The 19,039-nt window shown below is 42.0% G+C and overlaps 1 protein-coding gene across 1 annotated transcript in view; it reads left to right on the forward strand.

Annotated features, from left to right (window-relative positions):
• The window catches only part of LOC129814813 (chromodomain-helicase-DNA-binding protein 6-like), a 95,066-nt gene that overhangs the window by 22,721 nt on the left and 53,306 nt on the right, over positions 1-19,039 (forward strand). Inside the window, 7 exon segments of the mRNA XM_055867853.1 lie at positions 910-1,059; positions 13,318-13,383; positions 13,479-13,537; positions 14,616-14,733; positions 15,047-15,133; positions 15,295-15,429; positions 15,709-15,830. Coding sequence (XP_055723828.1) covers positions 910-1,059; positions 13,318-13,383; positions 13,479-13,537; positions 14,616-14,733; positions 15,047-15,133; positions 15,295-15,429; positions 15,709-15,830 — 737 coding nt within the window.

A 19,039-nucleotide genomic window follows, 5' to 3' on the forward strand; every position in this document is an offset into this window, starting at 1 on the left:
TGGTAGCCATGCTGCGTAAGCACCACACATGCGGCGATCATCCGTTCACCTACTCTGCGTCTCACAAAGACATGGTTGTTGGAACCAAAAATCTCACATTTGGACTCATCAGACCAAAAGACAATTTCTACCAGTTTAATGTCCGTTGGTCATGTTTCTTGGTCCAAGCAAGTCTCTTCTTCTTATTGGTGTCCATTAGTAGAGGTTTCTTTACAACAATTTGACCATGAAGGCCTGATTCACACATTCTCCTCTGAACAGTTGATGTTGAGATGTCTGTTACTTGATCTTTGTAGCATTTATTTGGGCTGCAATTTCTGAGGCTGGGAACTCTAATGAATGTATCTTCTGCAGCAGAGGTAACGCTGGGTCTTCCTTTCCTGTGGTTGTCCTCATGAAAGCCGGTTTAATCATAACGCTTGATGGGTTTTTGCAACTGCACTTAAAGAAACTTTTAAAAATTCTTAAAATTTTACACATTGACTGACCTTCATGTCTTAAAGTAACGATGGACTGTCATTTCTCTTTGCTTAGTTGAGCTGTTCTTGCCATAATATGGACTTGGTATTTTACCAAATAAGGCTATATTCTGTATACCAACCCTACCTTGTCACCACACAACTGATTGGCTCAAAGAAAAAACCCTTCAAGTGCAGTTGCAAAAACCATCGAGCGCTATGATGAAACGGGCTCTCATGAGGACCGCCACAGGAAAGGGAAAAGTTTTTTTTGGTTACTACATGGTTCCATATGTGTTATTTCATAGTTTTTATTTCTTCACTGTTATTCTACAATGTAGAAAATAAAGAAAAAACCCTTGAATGAGTACGTGTCAACTGTTGACTGGTACTCTATGTGCAGTAGCTAATGCTTGACATGAAGGCACTTAGTGTAAACTCTCTCTCGTAGAAGCGTCGCTCGGGGCGTCAGGTGAAGCGCAGGAAATACAATGAGGACCTGGACTTCAAGGTGGTGGATGACGACGGGGAGACTATTGCTGTGCTGGGGACGGGCCGTATCCCTGCCCTCAACGCTGCCACTATCACCTGGCAGGCTGAGGTAAGCATCTCGTTCTTTATCTTTGGCCATGTTTATACTAATAGCTATGCGATAGTAGAATGTTTTATGTGGAGGCTTCCGTGTTTTTATGTAGAGGCTTCCGGGTTAACACGTGGGACTAACGTGAGGTAGCTCCTCTACTTTTCACTACTAGTAGGATTTACTTTTTCTAACGTCGAACGCAACTTCTTACTCAAATGGCTCACAAGCTGTGTCCCAAAGACAGTCTGAACGAAAACTCTCTGCTGGAGATGACTAAGATGGCGCCACCTATGGTGGAGATGGCTGACAACCCCGCACAAGGCCTACCTGCCGACTTGGACAAACTACACATCATGATGGTCTCAGAACTTAAAGGGACAATAGACACTGCTTTGGTCCTGATATCAGCTACTCTAGATGGCGTTCGCAAGACTATCGACGGCCATGGCCAACGGATCATGAATGGTGAACAACATCTGTCGGGCTACAATGACAGAAGTTCCTCACCGACACCATAGACAAGTCTCCAAATTTCTCGCTGTTCAAATATTTACAGTTCATAAATATTGAAGACCGATCTAATGTCGTTAAATTCATGTATGAAATTTTCAGAGGTCCTGGGGCAAGAAGTTGTCCTCTCATGAGTTTTGGACCGGGTACATTGAATTGGCAAAGTATGTAATAGCCTGACGGCTAAGCCAAGGTCGACGATTGTTAATTTCCACTACTATCAAGAATGTTTATATAAAGACTAAATCAGTCAGCTGTTACTATTTTTTTTCCCCCCATGTCCGCCAAACCGTGCTTCTTAACACCTGCTCGCTTAACCCGGAAGCCAGCTGCACTGTGTCGGAAGAAGCACCGTTCAACTGACAACCGGAGTGAGCTTGCATGCGCCCGGCCCGCCACAAGGAGTTGTTAGCGCGTGTGGAGCCAAGTAAACCCTCCCCTAACCTGGACGACGCTGGGAGAATTGTGTGGCACCCTATGGGACTGGGATCGAACCTCAGGCTGTAGTGACACTGCAACACTGAGATGCGCAGTGCCTTAGACCGCTGCCCCACTCTGGAAGCTTTTTAAAGGCCGTGCTTTCAATTAAGATTACATTAGAGGACATTAAACACCAAGTCATTCTTACATTAGAATAGGTGATCACTTCAACATATTTTTTTACCCTCTAGTATAATAATATATATTTTTTAAAACACTACTTATCTTATTATTCTTTTGATTGCGCTACCATGTTGATTCTCTACACATTCTAATATTCCTCTTCCTACAGTGCATTCGGAAAGTATTCAGACCCTTTAGCTTTTTCCAGATTGTGTTATGTTACAGCCTTAATCTAAAAATAGACTAAATAAAACTTTTTCCTCATCAGTCTACACACAATGCCCCATAATATCAAAGCAAACAGGTTTAGATTTTTTTGCATATGTATTTAAAAAAAAGAAATACCTTATTTGCATAAGTGTTCAGACCCTTTGCTATGAGACTCGAAATTGAGCTCAGGTGCATTCTTTCCATTGATCATTCTTGATGTTTCTACAACTTGATTGGAGTCCACCTGTGGTAAATTGAATTGACTGGACATGAGTTGGAAAAGGCACACACCTCTCTAAGGTCCCACAGTTGATAGTGCATGTCAGAGAAAAAAATCAGGCCATGAGGTCGAAGGAATTGTACAAAGAGCTCCGAGACGACAAGATTGTCGAGGCACAGATCTGGGGAAAGGTACCAAAACATTTCTGCAGCTTTGAAGGTCCCCAAAAACACATTGACCTCCATGGAAGAAGCGTGGAACCACTAATACTCTTCCTAGAGCTGGCCACCCGGCCAAACAGAGCAATCGGGGGAGAAGGGCCTTGATCAGGGAGGAGACCAAGACCCCGAAGGTCACTCCGCGCTCCAGAGTTCCTCTGTGGAGATGGGAGAACCTTCCAGAAGGACTACCATCTCTGCAGCACTCCACCAATCAGGTCTTTATGGTAGAGTGGCTAGACGGTAGCCACTCCTCAGTAAAAGGCAGGACAGCCCGCTTGGAGTTTGCCAAAAGACCTGAAAATAACTGTGCAGCAACGCTCCCCATCCAACCTGACAGAGCTTGAGAGGATCTGCAGAGAAGAATGGGAGAAACTCCCCAAATACAGGTGTGCCAAGCTTGTAGCGTCATACCCAAGAAGACTCGACGCTGTAATCCCTGCCAAAGGTTCTTCAACAATGTACTGAGTAAAGCATCTGAATACGTATGTGTGTTAGTTTTTTAAAATATATTTGCAATATCTAAAAACTTAATTGTGGATTGTGTGTAGGTTGATGGAAAAAAATATTAGAATTCTACAGGCGACTGTCTGGCCATCCATCAGTGAGCTGAAGCGCAGCTGGGTAATGCAGCAAGAAATGATCCAAAACACAAAATCGAGTCTACATGAAGGTGGTTAAAAATAAATACATTTGAAGTTTTGGAATGGACTTGAAACGAGCGGTTCATGCTTGAAAACACACATTTTGCTGAGGTAAAGCATTTCTGCATGCAAGAGGGAGGCAAAAATCCTCAATGGTGATGTGAGAGACTGATCAACAAATACAGGAACCATTTGGTTGCAGTCACTGCAGCTCAAGGTGGCACAACGAGTTATTGAGTGTAAGGGTGCAATTGGGTGTTGTGTAACTTTTAGTTAATTAATAAAATAAGTATCCTTTTTTTATTTGTAAACCCCGGTTCTCGTTAACTAATATTAGGATTTGGTTGAAGATCTGTAACATTCAGTATGAAAAATATGCAAAAATTGAGAATCAGAAAGGGGGCAAATACTTTTTCACAGTACTGTATATAACATGATTCATTCTAATCATATTAACATCAATATTAATTATATTTACATTTTAGTCATTTAGCAGACGCTCTTATCCAGAGCGTCTAGCTGATATAGCTGATAACTGTTAATAATGGTAATAACCTCAACAATATAATACATTTGTAATAAAACTAATTAAGATGTGACTCACCACCTGGATTCGGTCTTATGTAGCAACATTTGAAATTGGGTTTTTTATATTGGTGAAAAGTAGAGACTCAGCTACAAAATGGTATATCATACACTGCATTTTTGAGGAACAATGGGAAAGTAATTCTGCTTTAAGTTGATACACTTGTAAACACATTTTTGAGAAAGGGGTCTTGTTTTGGTACCTATTGGAGAGCTCTATATTTGTCTACACTCATTCAGCATTGTTCACTCCCTCTTAAGCCAGCCCCACCATCTCTTTAAGGATTCACATGTGAGGTCATGTGCGAAACAGTGAGAAGTGTAGGAAAGATTGACTAAAAGTGGAAAAAGTAGTAGCCTAGAATAAGGAAAAATTCCAGGTTAACAGAAAATGTCCAGATATAAAGATAATTCAGTCATTATCTATTAAGGTAAAAGTCACCCAGTATAATACTACTTGAGTAAAAGTATTTGGTTTTAAAAATACTTAAGTAAATGGAATTGCTAAAATGTACTTGAGTATCAAAAGTATAAATAATTTCAAATTCCTTAAACCTTTAACCTTTTTTGAAATATTTTTTGTTGTTGATGGATGGCCAGGGGCACACCAACACTCAGACATAATTTACAAACGAAGCATTTGTGTTTAGTGAGTCTGTGGTATGTCACAAAATCATGTTACGACCACACAGATCAATATACATTTTATATACAGTTGAAGTCGGAAGTTTACAAACACCTTAGCCAAATACATTTAAACTCAGTTTTTCACAATTCCGTACATTTAATCCCAGTAAAAATTCCCTGTTGTAGGTCAGTTAGGATCATCACTTTATTTTAAGAATGTGAAATGTCAGAATAATAGCAGAAAATTATTTATTTCAGCTTTTATTTCTTTCATCACATTCCCAGTGGGTCAGAAGTTTACATGCGCTCAATTAGTATTTGGTAGCATTGCCTTTAAATTGTTTAGTCTTGGTCAAACATTTTTGGTAGCCTTCCACAAGCTTCCCACAATAAGTTGGTGAATTTTGGCCCATTCCTCCTGACAGAGCTGGTGTAACAGTCATTTTGGCCTCCTTGCTCACACGCTTTTTCAGTTTTGCCCACAAATGTTCTATAGGATTGAGGTCAGGGCTTTGTGATGGCCATTCCAATACCTTGACTTTGTTGTCATTAAGCTATTTTGCCACAACTTTGGAAGTATGCTTGGGGTCATTGTCCATTTGGAAGACCAATTTGCGACCAAGCTTTAACTTCCTGACTGATGTCTTGAGATGTTGCTTCAATATATCCACATAATTGTCCTACCTCATGATGCCATCTATTCTGTGAAGTGCACCAGTCCCTCCTGCAGCAAAGCATCCCCACAACATGATGCTTCCTCCCCGTGCTTCACGGTTAGGATGGTGTTCTTTGGCTTGCAAGCCTCCCACTTTTTCCTCCATACATAACGATGGTCATTATGTCCAAACATTTCTATTTTTGTTTCATCAGACCAGAGGACCTTTCTCCAAAAGTACGATCTTTGTCCCCATGTGCAGCTGCAAACCGTAGTCTGGCTTTTTTATGGCGTATTTGGAGCTGTGGCTTCTTCCTTGCTGAGCGGCCTTTTCATTTTATGTCGATATAGGACTCGTTTTACTGTGTATATAGATACTTTTGTACCTGTTTCCTCCAGCATCTTCACAAGGTCCTTTGCTGCTATTCTGGGATTGATTTGTACTTTTTGCACCAAAGTATGTTCACCTCTAGAAGACAACGTGTCCCCTTCCTGAGCAGTATGATGACTGCTTGGTCCCATAATGTTTGTACTTGCGTGAACGTGGTACCTTCAGGCGTTTGGAAATTGCTCCCAAGGATGAACCAGACTTGTGGAGGTCTACAATTTTTTTTTCTGAGGTCTTGGCTGATTTCTTTTGATTTCCCATGATGTCAAGCAAAGAGGCACGGGGTTTGAAGGTAGGCCTTGAAATACATCCACATGTAGCCATGTGGATGTATTTTTCCTAGCCACCGTGCTTCTACACCTGCATTGCTTGCTGTTTGGGGTTTTAGGCTGGGTTTCTGTACAGCACTTCGAGATATTAGCTGATGTACGAAGGGCTATATAAAATAAACTTGATTTGATATACACCTCCAATTGACTCAAATGATGTTAATTAGGCTTCTAATTGACTCAAATGATGTTAATCAGAAGCTTCTAAAGCAATGACATAATTTTCTGGAATTTTCAAAGCTGTTTAAAGGCAAAGTCAACTTAGCGTATGTAAACTTCTGGCCCACTGGAATTGTGATACAGTGCATTTTAAGTGAAAACAATTGTTGGAAAAATTACTTGTCATGCACAAAGTAGATATCCTAACCGACTTACCAAAACCTATAGTTTGTTAACAAGAAATGTGTGGAGTGGTTGAAAAACGAGTTTTAATGACTCCAACCTAAGTGTATGTAAACTTCCCGACTTCAACTGTATCAATATTTTGTTAAGTCTTGCTAAGTGATTGGGTCTCTACAGAAGGTGTAAACAGTACTGACAAATGGTTACTTGCATAGTAGCAATATCAGATGTGGTGTCAATATAAATAAAATATACAGTATGTACACTATAAATAACGATAGTGAAAGACGTCGTAGTTGTATACATACAGACAATAATACAGTATATATTGTGTGTTTTTATTTATTCCATGTGTAACTCCGTGTTGTATGTGTCGAACTGCTTTGCTTTATCTTGGCCAGGTCGCAGTTGTAAATGAGAACTTGTTCTCAACTAGCCTACCTGGTTAACCTCTCTTGGGTAGGGGGCAGTATTTTGACGTCCGAGAAGCGTGCCCAAAGTAAACTGCCTGTTACTCAGGCCCAGAAGCTAGGATATGCATATAATTGGTAGATTTGGATAGAAAAGCTGTTCTAAAACTGTTAAAGTTGTTTGTGTATAACAGAACTGATATGGCAGGCGAAACCCCGAGGACAAACCATCCCCCCCAAAAGATATTTCAGCTTTCCACTATTTTCAATGGCTTTCACTTTTATCATAAGGCCAAGTCCACCCAGATTGCTGTTCCTAGGGCTTCCACTAGATGTCAACAGTCTTTAGAACGAGTTTCAGGCTGGTTTTTGGAAAAATGAGCCAGAAATTGTAGTTTTTCTAGGTGGCTCCCATTTTGGGTGTAGTGTTTCCAAGCGAGTGAATTCTTTGGTATTTTTCTCCGGTAAAGACAATAACGATTCTCCGTCTTAAATTGTATCGTTTATTTACCTATTAGGGTACCTAAGGTTTGATTATAAACGTCGTTTGACTTTTTTGAGATTCATTTTGTATGCATTTTGATGGAGGGAAACTGGGTGGATTATTGACTGAAGCGCGCCAGCTAAACTGAATTTTTATGGATATAAAGGACATTATGAAACAAAAGGACTATTTGTGATGTAACTGGAACCTTTTGGAGTGCCAACAGAAGATCATCAAAGGTAAGGCATTTTTTTATATCGCTATTTCTGACTTTCGTGTCGCACCTGCCTGGTTGAAATATGTTTTTCATGTGTTTGTATGCGGGGCACTGTCCCACCTGCCCATAAGAAGTAAAATAAATAAAAAAACAATCAAGTGGCTGAGCAGCAGCACTCATGACTGCACGGCCAGGCACGACTCCAACACCATCGTTACGTTTGCAGATGACACAACAGTGGTAGGCCTGATCAACGACGAGACCGCCTATAGGGAGGTCAGAGACCTGGCCGTGTGGTGCCAGGACAACAACCTCTCGCTCAACGTGATCAAGACAAAGGAGATTGTGGACTACCGGAAAAAGAGGACCGAGCCCCAGAATAAAAAAAATACTAGCCGCAACATATGGTGTGTGTGTGTGTGTGTTAAGAGAGAGTCATTTGAATAGAGGTAGTGCTGATGACTGGAGAGTCTGTTTCTGTCCTGCCCTTGATTTTGATGCAGGGCATGTGAAGTCCATAGCCTCTTTGGCGCGAAACTCTCAGATATTTTTGAGAAGTTGAGTTTGTCTAGCTGTGTCCAGTCCAGGTGGTGCTTGTACAGGCGGTGCTTGCACATCTATTGGAGGAAGGATGTCAGCGTTGCGCAGCAGCTGAAACCTGGTCCCGACTGAGTCTGACCGCTCCTTGGCGACAACACCAGGCTCCAGAGCATTGAAGCTGTAAAACAGGAAATAACAAAAAAAAATTGAAGACATTACGAACTTGCACAACATCAATTCACCTCCCAGGTTTAGATAAAAAGAATAACCTCATACAATGCAATGATAAATGATATTCACCTGAAGTGCTGGTACTGCTTGATGAGGCCGAAGCACCAGTGGCAATTCAGGTCCACACGTGTTTCCCCAACTCCGTAGTTGCTTAAGAAATGGCGCATATAGTTGATGACTGCGCTGCTGCCTTTGCTGGATGACAGACCTTCATCAATCAAGTAGTTGACTTGTTGTATTCCTTCACAGCAGACACCAAATAAGCCAAACTGGCGAGAAGTTAAAAATTAGATGGGACCTGGCTGCATAGGGTCAGATGCATAGTGCACCTGCCAACAACAAAATAACATTAAGATAAATTACAATTCAATGTCTCACTCTTGTCAATCAAGTATTTGCCTGCCTCCCGTATATTTATTTATATATATATATATATACATACACACACACACACACACACACACACACACACACACACACACACACACACACACACACACACACACACACACACACAGTGGGGCAAAAAAGTATTTAGTCAGCCACCAATTGTGCAAGTTCTCCCACTTAAAAAGATGAGAGAGGCCTGTAATTTTCATCATAGGTACACTTCAACTATGACAGACAAAATGAGTTTATTTGCAAATTATTGTGGAAAATAAGTATTTGGTCACCTACAAACAAGCAAGATTTCTGGCTCTCACAGACCTGTAACTTCTTCTTTAAGAGGCTCCTCTGCCCTCCACTCATTACCTGTATTACCTGTATTAATTGCACCTGTTTGAACTTGTTATCAGTATAAAAGACACCTGTCCACAACCTCAAACAGTCACACTCCAAACTCCACTATGGCCAAGACCAAAGAGCTGTCAAAGGACACCAGAAACAAAATTGTAGACCTGCACCAGGCTGGGAAGACTGAATCTGCAATAGGTAAGCAGCTTGGTTTGAAGAAATCAACTGTGGGAGCAATTATTAGGAAATGGATTACATACAAGACCACTGATAATCTCCCTCGATCTGGGGCTCCACGCAAGATCTCACCCCGTGGGGTCAAAATGATCACAAGAACGGTGAGCAAAAATTCCAGAACCACACGGGGGGACCTAGTGAATGACCTGCAGAGAGCTGGGACCAAAGTAACAAAGCCTACCATCAGTAACACACTAGTAACACAGGGACCCAAATCCTGCAGTGCCAGACGTGTCCCCCTGCTTAAGCCAGTACATGTCCAGGCCCGTCTGAAGTTTGCTAGAGAGCATTTGGATGATCCAGAAGAAGATTGGGAGAATGTCATATGGTCAGATGAAACCAAAATAGAACTTTTTGGTAAAAACTCAACTCATCGTGTTTGGAGACCAAAGAATGCTGAGTTGCATCCAAATAACACCATACCTACTGTGAAGCATGGGGGTGGAAACATCATGCTTTGGGGCTGTTTTTCTGCAACGGGACCAGGACGACTGATCCGTGTAAAGGAAAGAATGAATGGGGCCATGTATCGTGAGATTTTGAGTGAAAACCTCCTTCCATCAGCAAGGGCATTGAAGAAGAAACGTGGCTGGGTCTTTCAGCATGACAATGATCCCAAACACACCGCCCGGGCAACGAAGGAGTGGCTTCGTAAGAAGCATTTCAAGGTCCTGGAGTGGCCTAGCCAGTCTCCAGATCTCAACCCCATAGAAAATCTTTGGAGGGAGTTGAAAGTCCGTGTTGCCCAGCAACAGCCCCAAAACATCACTGCTCTAGAGGAGATCTGCATGGAGGAATGGGCCAAAATACCAGCAACAGTGTGTGAACCTTGTGATGACTTACAGAAAACGTTTGACCTCTGTCATTGCCAACAAAGGGTATATAACAAAGTATTGAGCTAAACTTTTGTTATTGACCAAATACTTATTTTCCACCATAATTTGCAAATAAATTCATTAAAAATCCTACAATGTGATTTCTGGATTTTTTTTTTCTTCTCATTTTGTCTGTCATAGTTGAAGTGTACCTATGATGAAAATTACAGGCCTCATCTTTTTAAGTGGGAGAACTTGCACAATTGGTGGCTGACTAAATACTTTTTTGGGAGATTTTTTAAATTTTATATATGTTTTTTTGTGTGTATATAAACTTTTTTCAGGACCCTGTCTTTCAAAGATCATTTGTAAAAATCCAATTAACTTCACAGATCTTCGTTGTGAAGGGTTTAAACACTGTTACCCATGCTTGTTCAATTAACGATAAACAGTTTATGAACATGCACCTGTGGAACGGTCATTAAGACACTAACAGTTTAAAAGTTTAGTGCCCAGATCCCTGCTCATCTGCGTGAATGTGCCTTCGGCATGCTGCAAGGAGACATGAGGACTGCAGATGTGGCCAGGGCAATAAATTGCAATGTCCATACTGTGAGACGCCTAAGACAGCGCTACAGGGAGACAGGACGGACATTTGTGGTCTGCCATCGTGTAACACCTGCACAGGATTGGTACATCCGAACATCACACCTGCGGGACATGTACAGGATGGCAACAACAACTGCCTGAGTTACACCAGGAACGCACAATCCCTCCATCAGTGCTCAGAATGTCCGCAATAGGCTGAGAGAGGCTGAACTTGTAGGCCTGCTGGCTTGTAGGCCTATTGTAAGGCAGGTCCACACCAGACATCACCGGCAACAACGTCACCTGTGGACACAAACCCACAATCGCTGGATCAGACAGGACTGACAAAAAGTGCTCTTCACTGACGTGTCGCGGTTTTGTCTCACCAGAGGTGATTGTCGGATTCACGTTTATCGTTTAACCTCTCTAGGGTACGTGGGACGGTAGCGTCCCACCTCATCAACAGCCAGTGAAACTGCAGGGCGCCAAATTCAAAACAACAGAAATCTCATAATTAAAATTCCTCAAACATACATGTATTTTACACCATTTTAAAGATACACTTGTTGTAAATCCAGCCAGTGTCCGATTTCAAAAAGGCTTTACGAAGAAAGCAAACCAAACGATTATGTTAGGTGAGTGCCTATTCACAGAATAACACAGCCATTTTTCCAGCCAAAGAGTGGATTTACAAAAAGCAGAAATATAGATAAAATGAATCACTAACCTTTGATCTTCATCAGACGACACTAATAGGACTTCATGTTACACAATACATGTATGTTTTGTTCGGTAAAGTTCATATTTATATCCAAAAATCTGAGTTTACATTGGCGCCTTATGTTCAGAAGTCACAAAACATCCTTTGATTTTGCATAGAGCCACATCAATTTACAGTAATACTCTTAATAAACATTGCTAAAAGATACAACTGTTATGCATGGAATTTTAGATGCACTTCTCCTTAATGCAACCGCTGTGTCAGAATTCAAAAAAGCTTACGGAAAAAGCAAACCATGCAATAATCTGAGTCGGCGCTCAGAGCCCAATCAAGACACAAATATAGCCGCCATATTGTGCAGTCAACAGAAGTCAGAAATAACATTATAAACATTCACTTACCTTTACTGATCTTCATCAGAATGCACTCCTAGGAATTCCAGTTCCACAATAAATGTTTGTTTTGTTCGATAATGTCCATCATTTATGTCCAAGTTCCTCCTTGTTGTTCTAGCGTTCAGTACACTTTCCAAACTCACGACGCGTGGACAAGTCCAGCGGAAAGTATGGACGAAAAGTTAAAGTTATATTACAGTCCGTACAAACATGACAAACGAAGTATTGAATCAATCTTTAGGATGTTTTTAACATTCTTCAATAATGGTCCAACCGGAGAATTCTTTTGTCTTCAGAAGTGCGATGGAATAGAGCTCGCTCTCACATGAATACGCATGGTCAGCGCATGTTCAGGTCATGGTAGACCTTACTCAATCCCCTCTCATTTGGCCTCTCTTCACAGTCGAAGCATCGGACAAGGTTCTAAAGACTGTTGACGTCTACTGGAAGCCTTAGGAAGTGCAACATTACTAATATCCCACTATCTTCAATAGGAGCAGAGTTGAAAATTGACAAACCTCAGATTTCCCACTTCCTGGTTGGATTTTCTCAGGTTTTTGCCTGCCATATGAGTTTTTATATACTCACAGACACCATTCAAACAGTTTTAGAAACGTCAGTGTTTTCTATCCAAATCTACTAATAATATGCATATTCTAGCTTTTTATGTTTTTGTAGCAGGCCGTTTACTCTGGGCATGCTTTTCATCCGGATGTGAAAATACTGCCCCCTACCCCAAAGAAGTTAAGGAATGAGCGTTACACCGAGGCCTGTACTCTGGATCAATTTGGAGGTGCAGGGTCCGTATTGGTCTGGGGCGGTTTGTCATAGCATCATCAGACTCAGCTTGTCAATGCAGGCAATCTCAATGCTGTGCGTTACAGGGAAGACAGCCTCCTCCCTCATGTGGTACCTTTCCTGCAGGCTCATCCTGACATGACCCTCCAGCATGACAATGTCACCGGCCATACTGCTCGTTCTGTGTGTTATTTCCTGCAAGACAGGAATGTCAGTGTTCTGCCATGGTCAGCGAAGAGCCCAGATCTCAATCACATTGAGCACATCTGGGACCTGTTGTATCGGAGGGTGAGGGCTAGCCCCCCCCCCCCCCACCCACCCCCAGAATTGTCTGGGAATTTGCAGGTGCCTTGGTGGAAGAGTGGAGTAACATCTCACAGCAAGAACTGGCAAAGGAGGAGATGCACTGCAGTACTTGTTCAAGGACACATTTTTCCATTTCTGTTGGTCACATGTCTGTGGAACTTGTTCAGTTTGTCTCAGTTGTTGAATCTTCTTATGTTCATACAAATATTTACACATGTGAAGTTTGCTGAAAATCAACCCAGGTGAGAGGACTTTTCTTTTTTTTTTGCAGCGTTTATATCTGTCCATCTTTCTATGTCTGTCATCAGTATAAAGGAGGAGATGTTGCTGACTTGTTGAGCAAAATCAAAGCTGTAATGCATCCTGATGTCTTTGCTTGCTCGTTCAGTGTCCCCCTCAGTAAGCCCAAGCACACTATTTTTCTGTTTAACCTTGTGTGAGTAATGCCCCCTCTCCCCCCTGTTGCAGGAGCCCCCTGAAGATGAGGCAAACGTTATTGAGAAGATCCTGTCGGTTCGAACTGTGAAGAAAGAGGTATGCCGCCTGACATAAACAACCACACAGACACTAGCAACAAGGTGTGTGTGGATTTCGATTATTTGATGTGTTTTTTTTTCTCTTCTTTTGAGGCGTCCCCTGAGGATGCAACTGAGGAGTCCGAGGAGTTCTATGTCAAGTACAGAAATTTGTAAGTGTGCTTACAGTAGCTAGGCGGAAGACCCCAATAACATTGGTCTCTTTGATAACAGATGGTCTGTCGACAGACGGTCTGTTTTTTTTGGTGTATGACACGTTAGAGCGCTCAAGGTTTTCCTAGCTGCACCTTTCAAAATGAGCATTTTCTCATGTTTAGCTGTGTTCAATGTATTTCTATGTTCTTAAATCCGCCACTTGATGTTTTTATACTGTGGGATTGCTTTTTAACCCCTAAGAGTCTACACTGTGGACAGGGGGGTCTACTAAGCTAACATATTGGATTGTTTTAAGATAGTCATTCCGTGGATCATTTTTCTATTTGATTTTGAAATGTAGGACCCATGTAGGTATAAAAAAAAAAAACTACAAATTATTTAATGAAACGTTGAATTTGGCCTTGTATATAAACGCATTGAAGATTACATTCATACATGGGAAAACGGATAGTAAAAAAAATCTATATATATGAGAGATATAAGAAAGTTCAGGAAATGTATACAGTACAGTCAAAAGTTTGGACACCTACTCAATACAGGTTTTTTCTTGATTTGTACTATTTTCTACAATGTAGAATAATAGTGAAGATATGGACTTGGTATTTTACCAAATAGGGCTATCTTCTGTATACCATCCCTACCTTGTCACAACACAAATGACGCTCAAACGCATTAATAAGGAAAGAAATTCCACAAATGATCTTTTAACAAGGCACACCTGTTAATTGAAATGCACTGCAGGTGACTACCTCGTGAAGCTGGTTGAGAGAATGCCAAGAGTGTGCAAAGCTGTCATCAAGGCAAAGTGTGGCTACTTTTGAAAAATCTTGTTTAACACTTTTTTGGGGTTACTACATGATTCCATGTGTATTATTTCATAGTTGTGATGTCTTCACTTTTAATCTACAATGTAGAAAATATTAAAAATAAAGAAAAACCCTCGAATGAGTAGGTTTCCGAACTGCTTTTGCACCCTTTTGCCAAATTACTCTCATTTCAACATAGTCGAAGGTCAATGTACCCCTTTTCCCCTTGAATATTTTAATTGACCCATCCTACCACTTTTGCTCATAGCTCCTACCTGCATTGTAAATGGGCGACATTGGAGGAGTTGGAGAAGGACCCTCGCATCCAGCAAAAAATCAAGCGCTTCAGGACTAAGCATGCCCAAATGAAGCACATATTCGTTGAGGTGAGGCTACTCTTATGTTCTTCTGACAGAATTTCATGATTTTATGTATATACAAATTATTTGTTTTTATGTCATATGAAAATGTACTGTATGGCTAAGCTGCAACAGTGGATTTTATTTGTAGTAGTATCTGAATTTATCAGCAAACATGTATTTCTTTTTCTGCGAAGTACAAATGTACACCAATACAAATAAAAAAAACTGTCCCAGCGCAGCCATTCAATACATTTTCATATGCCATAAAAAAATACATGCATAGCTACGTAGGTATCACATGAAAAGGATGATATTGATCGTCTACTCCTCCATGTAGCCGAATGAAGACCTCTTTAACCCCGACTACATAGAAGTGGATAGAGTTCTGGAGGTGGCCATCACGACAGACACAGAGACAGGAGAGGTGAGCCGGGGAAAGCGAGTTGCTCACCACCAGTGAGGGGCGTTTGTGTGTTCGGACACACGTGCGTCAGTCAGTGCATCTGACTGACTCACTGGCTAATTCTGTGTCTGACTCATTGACTGTCACTATGTCTCGCTGTGCGTGCATGTGTGTGTTTACAGGAGGTGACACACTACCTGGTGAAGTGGTGCTCCCTGTCCTATGAGGAGGCTACATGGGAGCTTCAGGAAGATGTGGACCCGGTGAAGATTCGGGAGTTTGAGGAGATCAAGAGAATCCCTGAATTGAAATTTGTGGTGAGTGGGAAAGAGTACCTCGTTCCCCTGTAATTTACAACATTTGTTCCTTTGTTTAAAAATGAAATGAACAATCGGCAATGTGTCTGAATTGGGTGTTCTGTTTTCGAAGAATAGCTTTTGATGTGTCTGTGTGATTATGAGAGTTGGTCAGGTATTCTGTGCATTTGTGGGCGTGGGCAGTACGTTTACCCGTCCAGTCGACCTCAATGTGTGTGTGATGCTGTTATTTGATATTGCCAATTTGTGTGTGTGTGTGTGTGTGCGCACTCTGAGTAGGAAAGACCTCAGCCAGACAAGTGGCAGAAGCTGGACAAATCCAAAGACTATCGAAACGGGAACCAGCTGAGAGAGTACCAGCTGGAGGGCATGAACTGGCTGCTCTTCAACTGGTACAACAGGTAGGAAACCTGCCACTCCTCCTCCCCTAAATCTATACATAGTTCCCCCCATGAATAGTAGACTTACTGCTCAGGTAGTAATCCACCACTAAACACTTCTCATAGATAAACAATCTGAAACATGCATTAGCACACCAGCTGTTCTGGAAGACTGTGATCACACTCTCCGCAGCCAATGTGATTAAGACCTTTAAACAGGTCAACATTCACAAGGGCGCAGGGCGAGATGGATTCCCAGGACGTGTACTGCGAGCATGCGCTGACCAACTGGCAAGTGTCTTCACTGACATTTTCAACCTCTCCCTGTCCGAGTCTGTAATACCAACATGTTTTAGCCAAGAACACTAAGGTAACCTGCTTCATGACTACCGACCCGTAGCACTCACATCTGTAGCCATGAAGTGCTTTGAAAGATTGGTCATGGCTCACAACACCATCATCCCAGAAACCCTAGACCCACTCCAATTTGCATACCGTCCCCAACCGATCCACAGATGCAATCTATAAGGACCCTGGGACTAAACACCTCCCTCTGCAACTGACTGACTTCCTGATGGGCCTCCCCCAGGTGGTAAGAGTAGGTAACAACACATCCGCCACGCTGATACTCAACACAGGGGCCCCTCAGGGATGTGTGCTCAGTCCCCTCCTGTACTCCCTGTTCACTCATGACTGCACGGCCAGGCACGACTCCAACACCATCGTTACGTTTGCAGATGACACAACAGTGGTAGGCCTGATCAACGACGAGACCGCCTATAGGGAGGTCAGAGACCTGGCCGTGTGGTGCCAGGACAACAACCTCTCGCTCAACGTGATCAAGACAAAGGAGATTGTGGACTACCGGAAAAAGAGGACCGAGCCCGCCCCCATTGTCATCGACGGGGCTCCAGTGGAGCAGGTTGAGAGCTTCAAGTTCATTGGTGTCTACATCAACCAACAAACTAACATGGTCCAAGCACACCAAGACAGTTGTGAATAGGGCACAACCAAACCTATTCCCCCTCAGGATTTGGCATGGGTCCTCAGATCCTCAAAAGGTTCTACAGCTGTACCTTCGAGAGCTTCCTGTCTGGTTGCATCACTTTCTGGTATGGCAACTGCTCGGCCTTCGACCGCAAGGCACTACAGAGGGTAGTGCGAAGGGCCCAGTACATCAATGGGGCCAAGCTTCCTGCCATCCAGGACCTCTATACCAGGCGGTGTCAGAGGAAGGACCTAAAAATTGTCAAAGACTCCAGCCACCCTAGTCACAGACTGTTCTCTCTACTAACGCACGGCAAGCTGTACCGGTGCGCCAAGTCTAGGTCCAAGAGGCTTCTAAACAGCTTCTAGCCAAAAGACGCCTGAACATCTAGTCAAATGGCTGCCCAGACTATTTGCATTGGCCCCTCCCCCTCTTTACACCACTGCTACTCTCTGTTGCAATCTATGCATAGTCACTTTAATAAGTCTACCTACATATACATACTACCTCAACTAACCGGTGCCGTCGCACATTGACTTTGTATCAGTACCCCCCAGTATATAGTCTCGCTATTGTTATTTTACTGCTGCTCTTTAAGTACATGTTACTTTTATCTCTTATTCTTAACCATATATATTTTTTAACTGCATCGTTGGTTAGGGGCTCGTAAGTAAGCTGTAAGGTCTACTACACCTGCTGTATTCATCGCGTGTGACTAAAATTTGTTTTGATGTGTGAGGTACTGTACTGACCCTGAAATGCGTATTTCTAAGGTTTTGATCAGTCACCATGGTCAAATAGTTTGCCATGGTGTACTGTCAATTTGGGGCCAGATAGCACTGCAATTTGCTTTGTGCTTTTGTTTCCCAATAGGTAATGTAGTTTTGTTTTGACTTTGTTGTAATTTAGTTTATTCTGATTGATTGGTTGTCCTGGTCCTGAGGCTTCAGTGTGTTCGTTGAACAGGTTTGTGAACTCCAGGACCAGCTGGATGAGTGGACTCTTGTCTTTGCTCAGATCTTGCATTGCAGGGCTTGGTAATGATATGAGTGGATCACTGTATTTTTTTTTTATTACTAGTGGATATTGGCCTAAATTTCCTCTGGACATGTAGGAGAATCTTATAGAACTCTGCATGCAGGGTTAAAATTGGGTGTTTGTCCCATCGTGTGAAATCTTGTTTTGCAAGTGCACCCCACAACTCGCTGCCATAACGTGCAATTGGTTTATTGACGCATTCAATTTGTTTTAGCCAAATTTTAATAGGTATTTCAATTTTAATTCATTTTTAAAGGTGTGTATAATACCCTGCGAGTCCAGTTGAGTTTATTTTTAAACCAAAGTAATTGTAGTGTGTGCAATACTTTATATATTTGTACCAAATGAGATCTTTGGTCTAATTCCCTGAGATCTGGATCTTCTCTGGAAAATCTATATTTTACTGCCAAGGCCCAGGTCTGGCAGTACTGCTCTAGCAGGTCCAGGCTCTGCTATAGGCCATGTGCTGTGGCTGAAAGCAGGCACAGGTTATCTGCAAAGAGCAGGCATTTATCCTCTGAATTGTGGAGACAAACACAGGGGCTGAGGATTTTTCTAGAATAGTGGCCAATTCTTTGATGTAAATATCGAAGAGCGTGGTGCTCAACCCTGTCGAAGGCCCCGCCCCTGGTTAAAGAATTCTTTAGTTTTCTTGCCAATTTTGATGCTGCACGTATTGCCAGTATACTTTGATTTAATTATGTCATATGTTTTACCCCCTAAACCACTTTCAATAAATTTGTAGAACAGTCCTCTATGCCAAATAGAATCAAATGCTTTTTGGAAGTCGATAAATAAAGCGTATATTTTTGTGGACTTGTTTATATATCAGGGTATGTAGGGTGTAAATATGATCGATCGTGCAATGTTTTTGGTACAAATCCAATTTGGGCTTTACTCACTACATTGTGCTTATTAACCTTTTCACGTGTGAGTTCCAAATAGCTCTAACAGTTGCCCCAGTCTGAGTTATTGTTTTATGCGCGTGATATCAGAATGCAATCACTGTTCCAAAATGTGATTGTTACGCAACAGGACAGTTAACACACGCTGTCCTCAAATCATGACACACGCTACCTGCTAATTATCTCTTGACTATATTTCAACGTGTGTGTTCCGCCTCATTAATTCACATAGAATGTAGCCCATTTCACTGTTTGCGGACAATTTGTTTGAGGCTTTACTGAACCAGACAAACATCCCT

The sequence above is a fragment of the Salvelinus fontinalis genome, chromosome 18, assembly GCF_029448725.1.
Source record: "Salvelinus fontinalis isolate EN_2023a chromosome 18, ASM2944872v1, whole genome shotgun sequence".
NCBI lineage: Eukaryota > Metazoa > Chordata > Actinopteri > Salmoniformes > Salmonidae > Salvelinus > Salvelinus fontinalis.